General features: G+C 47.0%; 2 protein-coding genes and 1 long non-coding RNA gene across 8 annotated transcripts; 1 reads left to right on the top strand and 2 right to left on the bottom strand.

Annotated features, from left to right (window-relative positions):
* Positions 1-1,456: 1,456 nt before the first annotated feature.
* LOC103656034 (uncharacterized) lies at positions 1,457-4,247 on the bottom strand. The gene is made up of 2 exons (XR_004857988.1): positions 4,098-4,247; positions 1,457-1,783 (listed from the first exon to the last, which is right to left on the bottom strand). It is a non-coding gene; the product is annotated as an uncharacterized lncRNA (long non-coding RNA).
* On the top strand, positions 3,292-7,100 carry sbp20 (SBP-transcription factor 20). 6 transcript variants are annotated; one of them, XM_035967028.1, is made up of 6 exons: positions 3,292-4,299; positions 4,425-4,658; positions 4,967-5,663; positions 5,779-5,915; positions 5,986-6,288; positions 6,352-7,100. In XM_035967028.1, the coding sequence occupies exons 3-6, from the start codon at positions 5,041-5,043 to the stop codon at positions 6,741-6,743; spliced, it is 1,455 nt and encodes a 484-aa protein (XP_035822921.1). In that variant the 5' UTR covers positions 3,292-4,299; positions 4,425-4,658; positions 4,967-5,040; the 3' UTR covers positions 6,744-7,100. The 6 variants fall into 6 exon arrangements, with proteins under 6 accessions (XP_035822921.1, XP_008677558.1, NP_001168698.1 ...); NM_001175227.1 differs by having other exon boundaries at positions 4,111-4,299; positions 6,366-7,093; XM_008679336.4 differs by having other exon boundaries at positions 3,292-4,658.
* LOC103654926 (cycloartenol synthase) lies at positions 7,025-15,032 on the bottom strand. The gene is made up of 18 exons (XM_008681732.2): positions 14,581-15,032; positions 13,621-13,806; positions 13,237-13,326; positions 12,970-13,164; positions 12,794-12,878; positions 12,294-12,460; positions 11,639-11,827; positions 10,371-10,484; positions 10,084-10,206; positions 9,880-10,002; positions 9,509-9,607; positions 9,196-9,252; positions 8,851-8,897; positions 8,630-8,773; positions 8,327-8,504; positions 7,887-7,967; positions 7,707-7,790; positions 7,025-7,460 (listed from the first exon to the last, which is right to left on the bottom strand). Exons 1-18 carry the CDS (start codon positions 14,770-14,772, stop codon positions 7,341-7,343), a joined length of 2,274 nt encoding a protein of 757 aa, XP_008679954.1. The 5' UTR covers positions 14,773-15,032; the 3' UTR covers positions 7,025-7,340.
* Between the last annotated feature and the right edge of the window lie 1,964 nt (positions 15,033-16,996).

Raw genomic sequence — 16,996 nt, 5'->3', positions numbered from 1 at the left:
AATGATAAACAAAAGCCAATATTTGTTACTCAGGCATGCAGCTACCTTTGTGAATAACAAAGCATCTGGATCTCTTCTAAGTCGGTAGCAAAAAAGAGAAAACAACAGTCTCTAGTTTTATGTAGAGGACATGAGGCAAACCTTAAAGACATTCAGTGGTCACGCACAACAAAAAGAAGTAATTGTATTTATCCAAGTCATAGAAACAAAGAAACACAAAAATCTCGAGTAACCATGCACTCTAACGAAGGTACCTCAAACTGAATTTGTAAATTAATTAGGTGATCCATGTAGTTACCTCAAACTGAATTGCATGTGCAGGGGTGAGTGTTTCTAAAAAAACAATTAACTGTAATCCATGTAGTGCGTTAGGGTTCAAGGTGACTGATTACCTTGAAAATGAGGGTCTTATGGATCTTGCTAGCAGGATGGTTGGAGGCGTACTGGTCCTAGAGAGCCGCCTTGTCTCTATGATGGCGGCGATGATGGTGTCCCCAAAGACCACCTGGACAGGCGTGAGGCCGAAGGGCCATACCTCCCCTTCGCAGTGGCGATGGAGCGTAGAGGAGGAGGTGTGGGAAGGAGAAGGGGAGGGGTTGGGAAGGCGACAGGGTGGATTGGGAAGGGGGAAGGCGACCAAAGCCAGATCTGAACGAGGACTGAGGGCGGGGTGGTGGCCTCGGCATAGCAGTTGTTGACGAACTTAGGTAGCAGGCACAGCTCGCCCAGGTTCGCGTAGAACGCCGCCGTCTCCTCATCCCCATGAACGAACACGTCGGCTCGTTGCAAGACCTCCATGTTGCGTCGCGCATCCACCATGGGGGCTTGGCGCCATGGGCAGAGGTGAAGGTGAGCGAGTCAGGTCGGCATCGGAGGCGAACCCGTGTGCGTCGGGGCGGGCGGAGTGAGGGATGCGGATTGGGCGACATCGACGTGCGGGATGGACGGGGCCGAGAGCACGGGTGCCGTCGATGGAAGGAGGTGCCAAGGTTGGAAGGAGAGCAGGGCACACGGGCAAACGACGCGGGAGCGCGGTTGGGGCGGGGGTGTGTGCTTGGATGAGTAGACGGGGAATGGGGGAGACTGGGGAGCTTGACGGGGGAGCGGCGGGATCCGAGTCTCGGGCGGGCGGGGGAGGAGGCACCGATGATGGGGCGGGATCCGGATCTGGGGCAGACGGGGGTGGGGGCGCTGCGGATGGGGCGGTCGGGCGACATCGGTAGCATAGCTTGCGTGATTGATGGAGCGCGGGTGAGAGGGTGTCGGAGGCAGAACATGGTGCACAGGGTGTGGACGCCTACGCTGTAGGCTTATAGAGTAGTAGAGATGTTAGTCCAAACACATTGTGTTGAGCATTTAATCGCTAAAACTAAATAGAAATGGTCCAAGGGCACATTTCCCTTCCAATCTCTCTTTTTTGATGATTTATGCCAACACTCCAAAAAGCAACTAAAGAGATACTAACATACCCAGTTATAAGCCAACATGTAAAAAAACAGATCTCCCTTATAAGGTCCAACCCTTGAGGTATAAAAGGGTAGGCCCTCTTTCCTCTAGGCACACAAGCACACTTGTTGTGACATGCTCAAAGCAATACTACGATCAACACTACACTGGAGTAGGGTGCGAAACCGAACCAGTATAACCCCCGTGTCTCAGATCTCTCGTTGAATAACAGCGATTCACCATTCGGAGTAAGTCCACGCTAGCATCCTCCACCGAACACAAATCTTATTGTCCCTCGTTTCCGAAACCACGACAATATGTATGCACCTCCGATATGCTGAAAACAAATAATGAACAATACGAAGACCATGAATATTAACATACAACTAACAACTTTCCCCGCAAATCCTTGGGAAAAACTGACATACACTAGGAGCAAACTCATTAGTACATTTTTATTTGTTTTGTCCATCAATCACCAAAGTTGTAAAAAAATCTAACTCGTCAGGAGCAAATTCATTTGTGCATCGTATCCTCTGATTCAAAACTGTAAAAAGAAATTCTAACAAATATTATCTCTAGCTTTGCATTCTATATCAAGTACATAAAAGTGTGGAATGAATTGTGATTTTTCGTGCCTCTATATTGGTCATTTTTTGTCTGCTTTAAACGGAGCCGTGCATGTGCCTGCCCGTTGACCACCACCTCGGCCTAAACATGACCTGATATATCAAGTTAGACCAAGCCGGCAGTAAAATATTTTAGACAGTGTCCTGCTAAGGCCATATTTTTTTCCTTGCTTCGGGGCCATCCGAAGAAAAGGCCCAAATCTACATCTATAGCCTTCCGTGGGCCTGAACGACGCAAAGCTTGCTGTTGCGGACAACGTGGGCTACAAGTACAAAACATCGTGTGGGATGGATGCTGGATACCCGCGCTAACATCTCGTACGGGTTCCCAGAGAAGAACGACCACAGGACAGGCAGGCCAGCAGGACCCCAGCACCGGGACGTGCAGGTTCGGGATCACGATCGAGGCTGACTCGATCTCCGCCTTCTCGTGGAGGCTGCGGCGGCCTGGAAGCAGCAGGTCCTCCTGCCTGCCTGCCTGCGCTTCTTCTCCAGCTAGCTGTTCCTGTTGTCGTCCTCGTAGACGCAAAGGTTTCGCGCGAGACGACCAGCAGACCATGAGAGCGTAAACAATCTGACAGCTTGTATGTTGTCAGTATCATGCAAACCCTTCTCCTCTGTAACCCTTTCACCCCCATTCTGACAGCTTATATGTTGTCAGTATCATGCTGCCATACTCTTCAGAAACCTTCGTGGCAGTTCGGTTCTGCTCCTGCGTAGAATCAACACGGAGACGGGAGGGCAACGCTGTTCTTGCTGGGGCGAAGAGTGTGGTGTGGCTACGCAAATGCGCAACGGGGCCAGGGCCACCGAGAGCACTACGAGCGAGGCCAGGGACGTACAGACAGACAGGCAGGCAGACAGTTCAGATCTGATGAGCCTGCACTGCACCTTGAATGACCAGGAACAGGCCGGGAGGCACCCAGATCTCGTGGCGCCCGAGTTTACAGGGTCGCAGCCCTTTGCTGAACCGTTAAATTAACAACAAAAAACGCAGGGCCAGGAGCATCTCGTACGCCAAGAAGTCAGATTTGCAGCACAGCACATTACACGCGCAAGTGGCCTCATGCATATATGGCACCAGCAATGGCAGCAAACCCCTTTGAGTTCAGCTGTGTGAGTGTGAGTGTGTGACGGAGACGAGGGGGGCTTGGCTGGTTGTGGTTGCTGTCGTTTCGGAATCTGGATTTATTAGGAGACAGGCGCCCGTGCGCCTGTCGTCCCGGAGTTTACGGGCGTGTTCGGCTGGCTGCAAGCCGACACTGTTGCAGCTGTTTGGACTGCTGCAGCTGCAATCCATAGAGAGAAAAATACTGTAGAAGCCGCAGCCGCAGCCGGATTGCAGCCGCAGCAAGCCGCAGCGAACAAGCTGTACGCCTTCTGCTTCCCGGTCGTTTTCGACAAACGGCGGCTTCTCCTGCTGGTCGCATCTCTCTCTCTCTGTTCCCGTCCCAGATGGCGAGGGTCGCCACTGTTGTCGATCCACTCATGTCCACCACTCTTTTAGCTGGAGGAGTACAGCGGCACAGTGCGGAGGCGCCACTCTCTACGATCCTTCCATAAGTGGCAACACGAGCCTTGCCATCAGGGTCCTGGAAATCCGGCAAGAAAAGGAGGGGCAGGGTCCTTTCGTGGCACTGGACTCGTCGCACGTACGGCACTGGCTGGCCACCCGTGGACGTGGCGTAGTAGTGGTGGGCTAGTGGCCGCCCGCCGTAGGACGGTGGGGTGGGGGTAGCTGGAAGAAGATCCGAGGCAGCTGCCAGTGGTTTCTGTAACATGCAGCCGCAGCAGCAGTAACTAGTGAGCCCTACCAGTACCAGTGCCTGCGCTGTGCTTGGGGGTCAGGGACGGCCATGTGCCTTTCTGCCATGCCATGGTGGTTGTGGCTGCGGAGGAGGCAGCCCGCAGCCAGAGCCCAGAGCCAGCAGCCAGCCACTGCAGAGCGATGGACAGAGAGAGAGAGAGAGAATGAGAGATGGATGCAAAAGCAAAACAAAAGGCCGGCCATATCGCGCGTACTGTACTGCTGTGTCGATAATTGGGGGAGTCTTGTCTTCCTCATCTGCTCCCCTTTCCTCGCCGCTCTGCCTCGCCTTTTGGGTTTCTGAGAGGCGCTGCGCTGGTTTGCCTTCCCCACTGCTCGCTCTGCCGGTCGCCGCCGTGGAAGAGCTACACCACGACGAGACACAGGTTCTCTCGACCCGTCATCACCCACAGCGAGGTGAGATTCTCGCTAAAAGATCGGGCGGACGGAGGGCGTGGCGGCGGTTGCCAGTTACCTGCTGCCACGATGCCGCCGGAGGCCCGGAGTTGCTGTTGACGACTTGGCGATGCTGTGGTTTCCAGGCTGAGCGGAGAGGAGACGAAGAGAGGAACAGGGTACACAGATCTCAAGAAGCTCCATGAGGGCGAACCTGTGCCCCGGCGCGCGAGGCTGAGCTTCTTGCACGCTGCGCCCACCCCGAGCTCGCCGATGCGCCGCCGCCGCAGCAGCCGCAGCCACGGCTGTCCAGCCGGCGTGCTGACCTGACGCGGACTGACCTAGACGCAGGTTGCCCTGTCCGTTCCCTTTTTTTTCTGGTGAGTACTTTGGCCTTGCCTTTTGCTGCAGCGCCTTGACTGGCGTACTCGTGGGTGTGGGTTATGTTCCCTTGCCTCTCTCTCTTGGTGCTGCTACACTATGTTCTGTTCTTGCCGTGATCGACGATTCCTCTGTTAAAAGTTCAACGGTTCTGTTCTTGCAACCTCGCGTACTTACCCTGCGAACCTAATCATGATGCATAACTGAGTGCCCCAGCCCCCAGATATGCTTGTTCTTACCCGAACCCTTTCTGCTCTTTAACCTGCTTCTCTCTTCCTTTTTGTTGTTGTTGTTGTTGTTGTTTCAGAGTTAGCCGCTTCGGCAGGCAAGTAGGACGAGGAGCAGCAGCTCAGATTTCGGATCCTGGCACTGGCAACTGGCATGGGCTCGTTTGGGATGGACATGGACTGGAACCAGAAGGCCTCCGTGCTGCTGTGGGACTGGGAGAACCTGCCGCCCGCAGCCGCAAACGGGAGCGAGAGCCACAGGACGACCGCTGCCGCGCCTCAGTTCGCGGGCCTTGAGGCCACAGGGCATGAACCGGCGCCTTCTTCCGTATCCTCGTCAATCCATTCTCTGCCCAGTGCCAAGGGGAACAAGAACAAGAACAACATGGAGCTCATCAGTTTCGCACCTGCCAAAGCGCCCGACAAGGACACTGGTTCGGTGCTCAGCAGCGGAGAGCCGGTGGTGCTAGGCCTGAAGCTTGGCAAGAGAACGTATTTCGAAGATGGTTGTGGACTAGGGCAGAGCGGCAAGAGTTCGGCGGCGTTAGGCACTGCCAGTGCAGCGACCCCTCCGGGTCCTGCGAAGAAGGCGAAGGCGGCGGCGGCGGCTCCAACCGCGCAGCAGCAGAAATCGTACTGCCAGGTTGAAGGCTGCAGGACCGATCTGTCCTCTGCTAAAGACTATCATCGCAAGCACAGAGTCTGCGAGCCCCATTCCAAGGCGCCCAAGGTGGTCGTCGCTGGCCTGGAGCGGCGCTTCTGCCAGCAGTGCAGCCGGTGAGTTCTTTAGCTTGTTATCTAAACCTCGCCCTCGCCTCTCTGTCCGTTTCCTTCTGCGAGATTGTAGGAAGGAAAAACGTCGTGCCATGTTCAAAGTGCAGTTCCTTTGCAGGTTCCATGGACTGGCCGAGTTCGACCAGAAGAAGAAGAGCTGCCGCAGGCGACTCAACGACCACAACGCGCGCAGGCGGAAGCCCCAGCCCGAAGCGCTCCCTTTCGGCTCATCGAGGCTGTCGGCGATGTTCTATGGTACTAGTGATAAGCATTGATTATTCTGCTTCTTGTAGCAACTGAATCCGCCTTTGCCTTTCTCGAACAGACACGAGGCGCCAGGCGAGCCTCCTGTTTGGTGAAGGTCCCTACGGTCAGATGAGAAGCTGTGCGAGTTCTTGGTGGGATAGCCCAGGAGCAGGAGGAGGAGGCTTCAAATTCGCGGAGACGAGAGGAGCTCCTTGGTTGAAGCCGGCGAGAGCTGCTGCTGATGGGCTGCTGCCTTTGTCAGGTCAGCAGCAGCAGCAGGTGTGGAATGACTCGATTCCGCATGTTGCCCATCAGGAGGATTTCGATGGGTTCACGGTCACGGCGTTCAAAGGAATCAGTCCAAAGACCCTTGATCATCAAGGTAATAAAAATGCGCCATTTTCCGACGAACATGATGACATTCAGAGATGATATCGAAAAAAAGATGCATCTTTTCAGGCGCAGGCGTTGAAGCCTGTGCGGCCGTCTCCAGCCCGGACGGCGCCCCGGACCTTCAGCGTGCTCTCTCTCTTCTGTCAAACAGTCCGGCCGGTGGCGGCGGCACCAACACCAACCACCCGCCGCCGCCGCCGGCGGCTGAGCTGCACCACCACCGCGCTGCCCCGAGCAGCTGCCTCGCCGCCGGCTCCGTCTCCGTGCTGCAGGAGGCCTCGTCGCCGGGGCTGTGGCAGGACGGCGGCGGCAGCGCGGCCCTGGGCCACCACGCGCACGCGCGGCTCCAGGCTCTCGACGCCGCCATGGCGACGGCGCAGGAGCTCCTCCAGCTCCCCAGGCCGCCGCCATCGTACGGCGGCTCCTCGTCCCACTACGACCTGATGCGCTGATGCTTCCTTCCTTGTGGATTGTGGTGGAGAACTGGAGATGGAGCGGGAGCGCCGCCGTGCCCCCGGTTGGCGCGTGGAAATCAGTCAGACGTGGCTTCTGTGGCGTCGTCTCTGCAACGCGGGAGCGGGATTTTGCTTGTGTTCTGAACGAACAGAAAATAATAAAAAAGAAGAAGGCCTTGTCGCCATGGGAACTCGTGGAGGTCGCCGGTAGAGCTGCGCGCGCTTGAATAATCCACGGTTTTGTGACGCTAGCAGTTGAAGTTCTATTGATTTGTGCAATGTAATAACTTGGTTGCTTCGGAAGAGTTCTATTGTCATCTTTAATGGCACCATTAGTTCAATCTAACATTTATTCTGCTTCCAATATACGTAGTACATTATTAGAACTAGGAGCGCAACCCTAAAAAAAAGCATAGCTGCATTATTCCAACCACCGCACATAGCTAGCTACTCACAAAAAAGCTGATTGATTCATGAGACAGCTAGGCGGCCGGCAAGACAGCCCTCGGCGTGCCAAGATAGAACACCAAGAACACCAAGACAACAAAGCGCCTTTCAGTCAAGTTGACGGGGCCAGGCCGGGTCACTACCGCTTGCCAGCTCCCAGGACTCGGCACCGGTACTCTCCCAGAGCCCAGATCGGGAAGGTGTTCCTGTACTGGGAGTAACTGATCATGCAGTTCTTGTTGAACACTCCTATGATCTCCTGCGTTGGGCGGCGGACACAATAGTTAGTTAGTTACGAATGGAAAGGCAACACCACAACATGCCAGGCGACCAACGATTAACCCTGGCTAATAAGACAAAACTGTTATGCCTAAAATAATAAGATGTTTAGATATCAAGACCAATTTACCCTTTTGCTCCTTGAGCAAAGTTTTTAAAGTGAGACTGTGTTTGATGTAAGCAAGATTAAGGGTAGTATCTCTGTGGACCGGCTGTTGTTACTTACTTGCTGGGGAAATTCTCCGTCCTCTGACTGCAAGTTGATCAAAACCTTTGCTGCTCGGTGTAGAGGCGCGGGATCTCTCTGGGCCTGCACGGACGCGCGATTTAAGTACCCATAACGAACACGTGCGCATCGTATCAGAGTTTAGTATAGTATCCAAAGCTACAAGGTCAAATGACAGACCTGTCCTGCATCAATCAGCGCCAGCATGGCCCAACCAGTGTTCGCTGCATGAGCTCGGTTGCCTTTGAGATTGGTGTAAACCTGATTGAGCGTGTCGAGAGATGGTTAATGCAGAGTCCTTTTTCAAATCCAACAAGTCCATATGCATATCAGAATCAACACTGCACCACTGCCTTGCTCAATGGCATGTTTGCGTTTCATCTAATATTTACTCGTAGCAGAATCTTCAGATAAAATGATGCGATCTGAATAGTCAAGTTTTCCCTGGGATTGGTACGTTATTATAAACCTAAAAGTAGAATCAAGCTCCCCTAAAATCTTGACTGTAGCACACAGATGATGAAAACTGGAATAGATAAACATAGCACAGCAAACAGCATTGCCGGTATATCCACTGTTTAAGTGCTGTTAATTTAAGGAACTGGCAGAAGTGGATTTACCTGGTCTTGAGACGATAAATAGCTTTCTCCCCAGCCACCGGAAGGAAGCTCTTTTGATAACAGAAAGCCGCATGCCTTTCTGATTGCAGGACTGCTCTCAAATGTTCTACCAGCAGCAATTAGTCCCTTCACACCAAACCAAGTGCCGTACGTGAAACAAACAGCCCAAGAGCCATACCTGTCGGAAACAGATAAACATATACAAGGTAATGAGGAGTGCTATTTGGAGGCACCTTCCAATATAACGAATCTGTTTATTATTATTATTATTATTTTGTTGTTGCATGGAGTCCAAATACTGACCATGAACCGTCACTTTTCTGAATGCTCTCAATGAAATTAGCAGCTTTGCTGATACAGCTGTCCACCTCTTTCCTGCGGTGCCCAGGGTATAGTTTTCTGAATGATGTCAGGGCCTGGATTGCTGCTGATGTACATTCAACATACCTGCAAAATGAGTTTTATGTTTCTTCAGTTTGTTTTATAAGTAAAGATCAGCACGACGGAAAGTTATTGCATCTTACGGGTAATCAATCACAATATCCCCAAAGGTCTCAGCAGGATTGATCAGCTGAATAGTTTAAGAAAGAATATCAATATTGATGAAACATGAAAGATTCAAGGAATGCTGATGAATTATTCTGTTTTTGAAAGTTGAAACAAAGGAAATATCTTATCTAGCATGTATTTTTACGCAATGGCAAATAGAAATAGTTAAGAAATTCACAAGTGGCCTGATTAACTTGCCAATTGGTGTTCTATACTTCAGAAAGTAGAAAAGTGACAGCTGAAAGATAACTTCCCATTTCAGAGGAGAGCATGCAAACATTAATTTAAAATATTGAAAGTAGAAAAGTTCATCCACCTACCTCCAGCCAGGCATAGGATCTTGTGAGTTCATAAGTCGCAAAACCACCATTATCATTCTGTAAAGGTTAATGAGTCCCTCCATCAACGGATTTATTCGAAACACATAACAATGGTACCAAAGAAAAACTGTATAGAATTTAAATGGGACATATCATATATGACCACAGTATAATAAGAGGATTGCTGCCAATTCAAGGAGTCTTCTTTTCCATAACGCAAACCATGTTTATAGACTCACATCGACCATTTCTTTAAAAATGATTAAATAGCAAAAAATGCATGAAGATAAAGAAAAAAAATCAAGATGCTTACCATATAAGACATCAGACAACTGACAGCATCATAAAATCTATTAGCTTCTATCGGTCCACCAACAATTTCAGGAGAAATCTTTGATAACAATAATGAAGCCTGGAGTAAAAGAAAAGAAGCGATTAAGTATTAACTATGTTAAAAAAATACAAAAATAATTATGAATAAGACTTGCCAGACACTATACTGTAAAAAATGTTGGAACATAATTACATAAATGTGAAGGAACAAAGCTAAACTTTATTAGCTACGTAAGCATGTGTGGGAAGAATTTAGAGATGCTGAAACAACAAAGGATCCTAGATCTCAAAAGACAAAAAAAATCTTCCAAAGTAAATTTCCTTATTGGTAATGCTGATGACCAAATTCACCTTTAGTCCTTCAGCAGTGCAATCAGATATAGGCCAACCATGATCCGCGGTGGAGAATGGCCATGCGCCTTTAGATGTGTGGCGGTACCAGTCATTCAGATCACCAGGGCAGTCGTCAAGAACCTTTCATGATAAATAGACATTTATCAGTAATGTAAAGGACTAAGATTGAACCATATAGACAAAAAGGCATGTTGACTGTACCTGTGATTTCTTGATATAGTTGTGTGCTAGTTTAAGGGTGGGACCAAACTCTTCGGTAAGGTTGGTAGCCACAATGGCTTGAACTATGAAAGCTGTATCCCAAAGTTGGCTACCATTATAACCCTACAATGGAAAGAGCTAGCTGGATTGAAGATGCCAAAACAATATGCCAATCCCACTAAGGAACAGTAAAATATTATATGTTGACAGGTTTGCTGTTGCAATAGCTGCCTAATTTAGGATTAATTAAGTAAAAAGAAATGGGCCACAGAACAAGCAATAATCACCTGCATCTTCATGCCATCTTCAGCAAGCCACAAGTAGTCATAGACTCGTGGGATGTGGAGTTTGAAGGCCTCTGAGTTTGGATCTTCAATCCAGCAAGCAAGCATATTTAATACCTGTACAGAATTTCTTGCGGCAATCAGTTGAACAATATTAAGAAATAATCAAGAAATCTATATATAAAAGTTTCGCAACATATGAGCAATAACTGAACATCATCAAATTTGCAGAAGTGATTTAAATCAACAAAAGTGGCAAAACGAGAGTCAGAAATAACTCCACTCAAGACTGAGGAATCCATCCCAGACATCAAGGCACTAACAAAATGATATTTTTTGTTAATACAAAACTGTTGGAGCAGAAAGAGAGAAAAACAATTCCATAATTTGAATAGATCATTCAAGTGCTGTCTTGTTTGGCATAATCCTATGCTGTTACAAAGGACTGTGGATTGCATATACTGGATACACTTAGCAAAATCATGATTATTTGTGGCATATAATGCATTTCTTACCAATTACATGATACTAGGGGTGACAATGGTCTCTAAATTTTACACTAAAAAATTTAAGGATCGGATCGGATTAGGATCGGGTTCTATTTCTATTCATTTTTTAACTAAAATTAATTTAGGGCCCTAACAAATTGTGAAGAAACATTTGGATCGCGATCCATTACCACTCCTACATGATACATATCACATGGCAATCATAGTGCATGAGAAGGTGGAAGAGATAACAAGTCACAGAACCCACAACCCACAACAGCAATTGCAATATTAAACAGAAATCTTTGGTGGACTGGTAGGAACATTTTTACTTCTCATGGGCAGTACAGAGAAAGTAATGTGTTAAAAAAAGGTGAAGATGGTAACATGAGGGTTAATCATCATAATACCATAGTAAGCTAAGACAGCACAAGAAAACGTAGTATTTAAAAAAACTGTGGTGGACTGGTAGGAATATATTTTAGTTCTCATGGAAAATTCAGGAGAAAGTAATGTGCTAAAAAAAGGTGAAGACCATAATGTGTGTGGGGGGCGGTTAATCATCATAATGCCCATAGTAAGCTAAGACATCACAACACAAGCTGAAAGTTAAAGGAAGCACTGAATCACAAATGCCTCAGCTTTCCTTTCTTGTTGGAGAGTATAAATCTATATCAAAGTCGCTAGCATATGGCCTTGTGATGTTTGCAGCAAAAATAGGACAACATAAGACCACATCTCCTTAAGTAAAAGTTCAGCAATCAATAATAGCCCTCAATTTACCTTGTTTACAGGACCAATGCAAATGTACCGAGTGTTCTCATCCTCATAGTGAACATGTTGCATGGCTGTCTCCAGAGCTTTCTCCCTCAATTTACTGCCAGGCCAACTCATCATAACTGGTTCAACAAATTTATGGAGAGTGGCCCATAAGACATCTTGAACAAATGGATGTGGATAGTACAGATCTTCCTGCAGCACAAATGTATCAAAACTCATTCAGAGTTCCAGACAGAACAATCAGGATCCAAAATGGACTCCTAACAGACAAAGGAAACATGAAATTTCCTTTAAGTTTTCAGGACTAAGCACCATATGTGAAAGATGGATCTCATACTTACTAAAGAAGTACAGATCCAGATCAACTGGTCACGTCATGGTAGTAACTGGTAAGTTACAATGTTTATCTTGAACAAAATAATAGGAACAAGAGACTTCGAATAATAAAGTGTGGTTACGACAAGGTTGTGCCAGCAACTAAGCATACTCTTTTGGGAATGGGATTTCTGAACAAGGAGTAAGGATAGCCTTGGCGAAAAACAAGATCAACTTGGAGACTAATAGATAACTTTGTGGTGCCTCATGGAATGAACTTGTGCACAATTTGGAAAATATGTATCAATGCCCATAAGAAAGGTTACATAAAAATTTAACAAACCTTAGCACATAGATTGCGGGCCTTGTCCCAATCAATCTTGCTGTAAGGGTCTTTGAAAAGTTCCTTTCTTAATTCCAACACGAGTGGTGTGATTCGACCAACAAACCTCTTCCCATAGATGTAGCACATTGGCAAATACACCATTCGACAATGACACCACATCCTCCCTGTAAGACATTGTAAACCATAATAGTGTATCGTATCAGCAAAAGTAACAACATAGCAACCAAGAGCAGACTACCGAAAGACTATGGTAATGCAACATAGCTTGATTGTTGGCCAATTGACCCATTAAAAATGAAAAAAAAGGAATGGTATACACTAAGCTCATTGGTGATTGGAGCACTGAATTAAGGCTAAAAATATATTGTTTAATCTTCAAAGCGCGGTATATAAAACCTTTAGGACCAACTTAAAGATCTTTACCATTGACTGGTAGAATGTATATATACACCTATAACATACTAGATTTATGTACACTGATGAAAAGAACGCAGAACCTGGGTGAAATGGCAGGAGATATGGCAGTAGCCATACTTCTGGTGGTACCGGGTTGTTACCAGACCATTCAAATACACCAAGTACCTTTAATAAGCCAGGTAATTAGAAGGAATTAAAGCAGATCCAAGAAAATAGAAGCGACTGATAAACAAATGAATAAGAGTCAATTCCCTACCGAGAGCCAAAACTTCCCCCAGGATGTTATATATGTTGCTCCGCCATGGTCTAAGATCCAGTTTCGGCCTTTCTCCATTGCTCCATCTCCACTATCTGGTCCCTCTCCAAGCAATCTCAAAGTAACGTAGGTCAGTGCTGAGCCAAACATGGTGCTTGGACCCTCAATGTGCAAGCCCCAGCCACCATCTTCATTCTACAGTTGCAGCGACAAAATTAGATCACCGTTAGCACTGTAGGGTTGACAAATTTAGAACTGAATCCTTGCCTGATGATTATAAAGATACCGACGGATCTCCTTCTGGTGTTCTGATGACAAGACAGTGTTTAGTGCTCCAGTCACATACAATGTTATGATCTGGATAAAGGATAATAACAATTAGTAGCTGTTCTGTAAACCAGGAAACATGAAACATGAGTTTTCCATATAATCTAAAACTGAGATGCCTGCCACAATTTGCTAGTTGCTATTTTAGGAGGCATCCAAATGGTACTCACACTAAATGCAAGAAAAAAAATTTGTGAGGCATAAGATGTGAGAAAGCAAGATAGCACAATTTCGTCTTAAACATATCGCAAGGTTAAGCAAGATTATCCAAGTGAAGTAAGCAAGTTGAACATATCACTGTAGAAGTAGAGTTGAAAGAGGTACCAAGCCTGGCATAAGGAACATAGGGCCACCATAATCCCCAGGCCAGTGTCCATCATGTGCCTGGAGAGTAGAAAGACGGCTGATTGCCCTTCTCAAAGTAGTAGACACGGCTTCCTCGGTTACGTCTTCGTGCTCACCGAGCTTGATCGCTGGAAGGTCAAGCTCAAGAGGATTTTCTTTGGCGAACTGCAGTGTGTAAAAGGGAGCAGCTGTTTCAAATTCACAGGGAAGCAGAGCACAGAAACAGAGACTGCACAAGAAAGAAGCACTGAGCGCAAGACTGGACTTGAATGGAGTTGAGAAAATCTGTGTCCACTTTCAACCATTCTGTGGCCGTAGGTACTGTATTTCCATGGACAGTGAAATGTTTTCTTTTCTGGAAAAAAGTGGCACTAACAGTGAAAGAGTTACTGTGTTATGTGTGTGTGTGTGTGTGGGGGGGGGGGGGGGGGGGGGGGGGGCAGCCAGTTGGAAATTGCAAACTGAACCGCGGCAGCACATTTAAGGTGCCGACAGTAAAGTACGGAACGGAACGAATCTGAAATCGTGACAAGAGGAAGGATGATCCTCCCTGCAGCCTGCGAGAGGCAGAGCCCATCCCGGCTCGCACATACCGCGCATTAAAATCGTACGAGAGAGTCTCATAAATAGTTCACCGGCCGCCCTCGCATCAAAGCGACTGGAAATTATTAAGGTCGCGTCGTCGGGCCCACGAGAATGTGCCAAGTAAGACCATCACCGCCGGTTGTTCTGCTGCGGCGCACGACGGCAGCCAGGCCACAGAACGACTGAACGCGGTCGAGCGTGGCGGCGGCGGCGGCCGGGCGAGGGGTGAGGGCGGCGGCGGCACGCGTGGGTGCAGCAGCGTGGAACCGGAGCCGAGAAGGAGAGGGGCCCGGACCCGTAACCGAGGAGGGGGAGGGGGAGGGCGGTGCCGCAGGCAAGGATGCGGCGGCCCACCTGGATGCGCATGAGGAGGTCGGCGCTGTGCTTGAGGTGGCCCCTGCTGCCGGCGAAGGCGCGGCGCGCGGCGTCGACGGCGGGGTCGGGGTCGGCGGAGGCGTCGAACTCCCAGACCTGGCGGCCGACGTGGGCGTTCTTCGTGCGGAGCCAGGGGTCCCCGCCCCCCTCCGCGATCCGCAGGCGCCACATCCCCGCGCCGTCCCCCACGCCTCCTCAGCTCAGCTCAAATGCGGCGGGTGCCGTCGAGTCTCGAGTGGACGGGCGGGCGAGGGAGATCCCAATCCGCCGCGGACGGCCGGCGCTCCCCTCCGCGTGCGTGCCTGCGTGGCGTGGCTCCCGGTCCCGGGAGGCCTGGCGGGATCCCGTTTCTTCTATAGGGCCACTGGGCCAGTCGGCCAGTCTCCCTCTGCCAGCGCCTCGTGGTAGATGGCGGGCGCCTCTCAAGAATATGGACGAGACAGTAGCGTGCAATAGATAGACTATAAATACGACACTGTTTTTTTCTATAAATTAACTAGATTTGAAATTGGATGGCGATCGGAAGGACAATAGACGGGTAATAGCAACTCCAGGTGATTAGCTAAAAAGAGTAGCCAAATTTACTGATTTAGCTATTCTTTAAAATAGATTTTAGAGAAAAAGTGTAGGCTAATCCAACAGACTCGGTAAACCTACGAACTGAATACAGAATGAAGCAGGCTATCCAAAATTGGAGAGCGAAGATAAAAAAAAAATAGAGATCCACTAAATTTAAAGAGTCGTTTACAGAGTCTATTGGATACAATTTTCTTTTAATATGTATGCATAGAGTCGTGTAGAAACAATATCTTATAAAGAATTTGTCTGCATTTTTATATACCTTAAGGTCATTCTTGATTTATAGTTTCATGAGAAGTTTCGTACGTCAATTAGATGTCGTATCGGATTTATGAATGATATGACATCATATTTATTATGAAATGAATGGAGGTAGTTTCGTCACCATAAAGCCATATCGACTCATTTACAAGACATTAGAAAATGTATAAAACCACCGAATAGTTTGTTTCATTTCTATTTATTTCATATATTATTATTGGCTATTTAGATGCAACATTTTATTAAAATATAAAAATGTGAAGTAAAACTTTGTATTGAGAGTGATGTTATACTAGTAGCTTGTGCGCGCGTAGCGCGTAGGAAACATGCCCTAATTTATGTATTTATATAAATCTTATAATAGTTCTGAAATAGGAAAGATCATATAAAACCGTGTTAGTTGAGTTGTGCCAAGGGCTAGTTGTCTGTTTCAGCATCTACAGTAGCATATGGAGTTGAGTTGTTATATTTACAAAAGCTGTTTTGAAGGCCTAAACAGATGTACTATATAATTATACAGAGCATGCAAAATAGACATTCTACAACTGTAGATATTGATGATGATATGAGACAATATTCAGTTCTTGGAAGATTTGTTGTGTGTTTCTTCTCAAATGTGCATGACTCCTTTCTTGAGCCTATGGATCAAATATACAGATTAAACTAATGAGTTGTTCGATATGTCTTCATTTATGGATCATAGATGTACCATTAAAGAAAGGTATATGAAGTTGTAACAAAATTATAAGCAATTGAATTGTACAAAATGAGCGAGTTATTTGTACATATTTTTATCTATTGAGTGATTTTTATTGAGTTGGTCACAAATGTAATATCATATAAAGATATATGAAGAAGTGTGGACACAATAATAAATACAGACTTTCACTCTTTCCAACCGGTTTTCCAAAGTTCTTTCAAATTGGCCTCTGTGACTTTTGCAGTCGTTTACAGTTGGCAGGGAACTTTTTTCTTTTATGTACAAATCATATTGTTGATAAATTTTTGTGTGCAGACCTAAGTGGCAAGGTTCTCTAAAGTTTGAATATGGAAGATTTAGTTAACTGCAATGAAATGTACTATTATGCAAATGCCTGAAAAATATGAAAAAGTTACAGTGAATATAGTTGGAGTTGTGACATGGCAAGTGATGTGTGCTGGAAGCAATAAACATATTGAGGAAAATTAAGGTGGTGTCAAAATTGAAGCAACATATGTGGGCTTGTGATTTTTTTTCTGCTGTAGCAGGTTCAGATAGCATTCAAAATAAAATGGAAATGGCCAATGACATATTATGAATATGGCTGAACACATTATATTTTTCTGTTTTACAAAATATATCCTAGGATATTGAAGTTTTGTGTTTTTTAGGATGGTCTTTAACTTGTGGGGAGCACCTTTTGTGCTGCGTATTACAATATGTTCCTTGCCTTTTTACTAAGGGCACCTTCTGGTTTACAAAATATATCCCAATATGTTTTAGTTTGGTCGTTTTACCAAAAAAAAAAAGAATAGTGTAAAGCTGTTAGAGCATCTCCAAAAGCTCCCCAGAAGT

This window comes from Zea mays, chromosome 4 (genome assembly GCF_902167145.1).
Source record: "Zea mays cultivar B73 chromosome 4, Zm-B73-REFERENCE-NAM-5.0, whole genome shotgun sequence".
Taxonomy (NCBI): domain Eukaryota; kingdom Viridiplantae; phylum Streptophyta; class Magnoliopsida; order Poales; family Poaceae; genus Zea; species Zea mays.
Note: the sequence above shows the minus strand (reverse complement) of the source record. Positions and strands in the feature narration are given on the sequence as shown.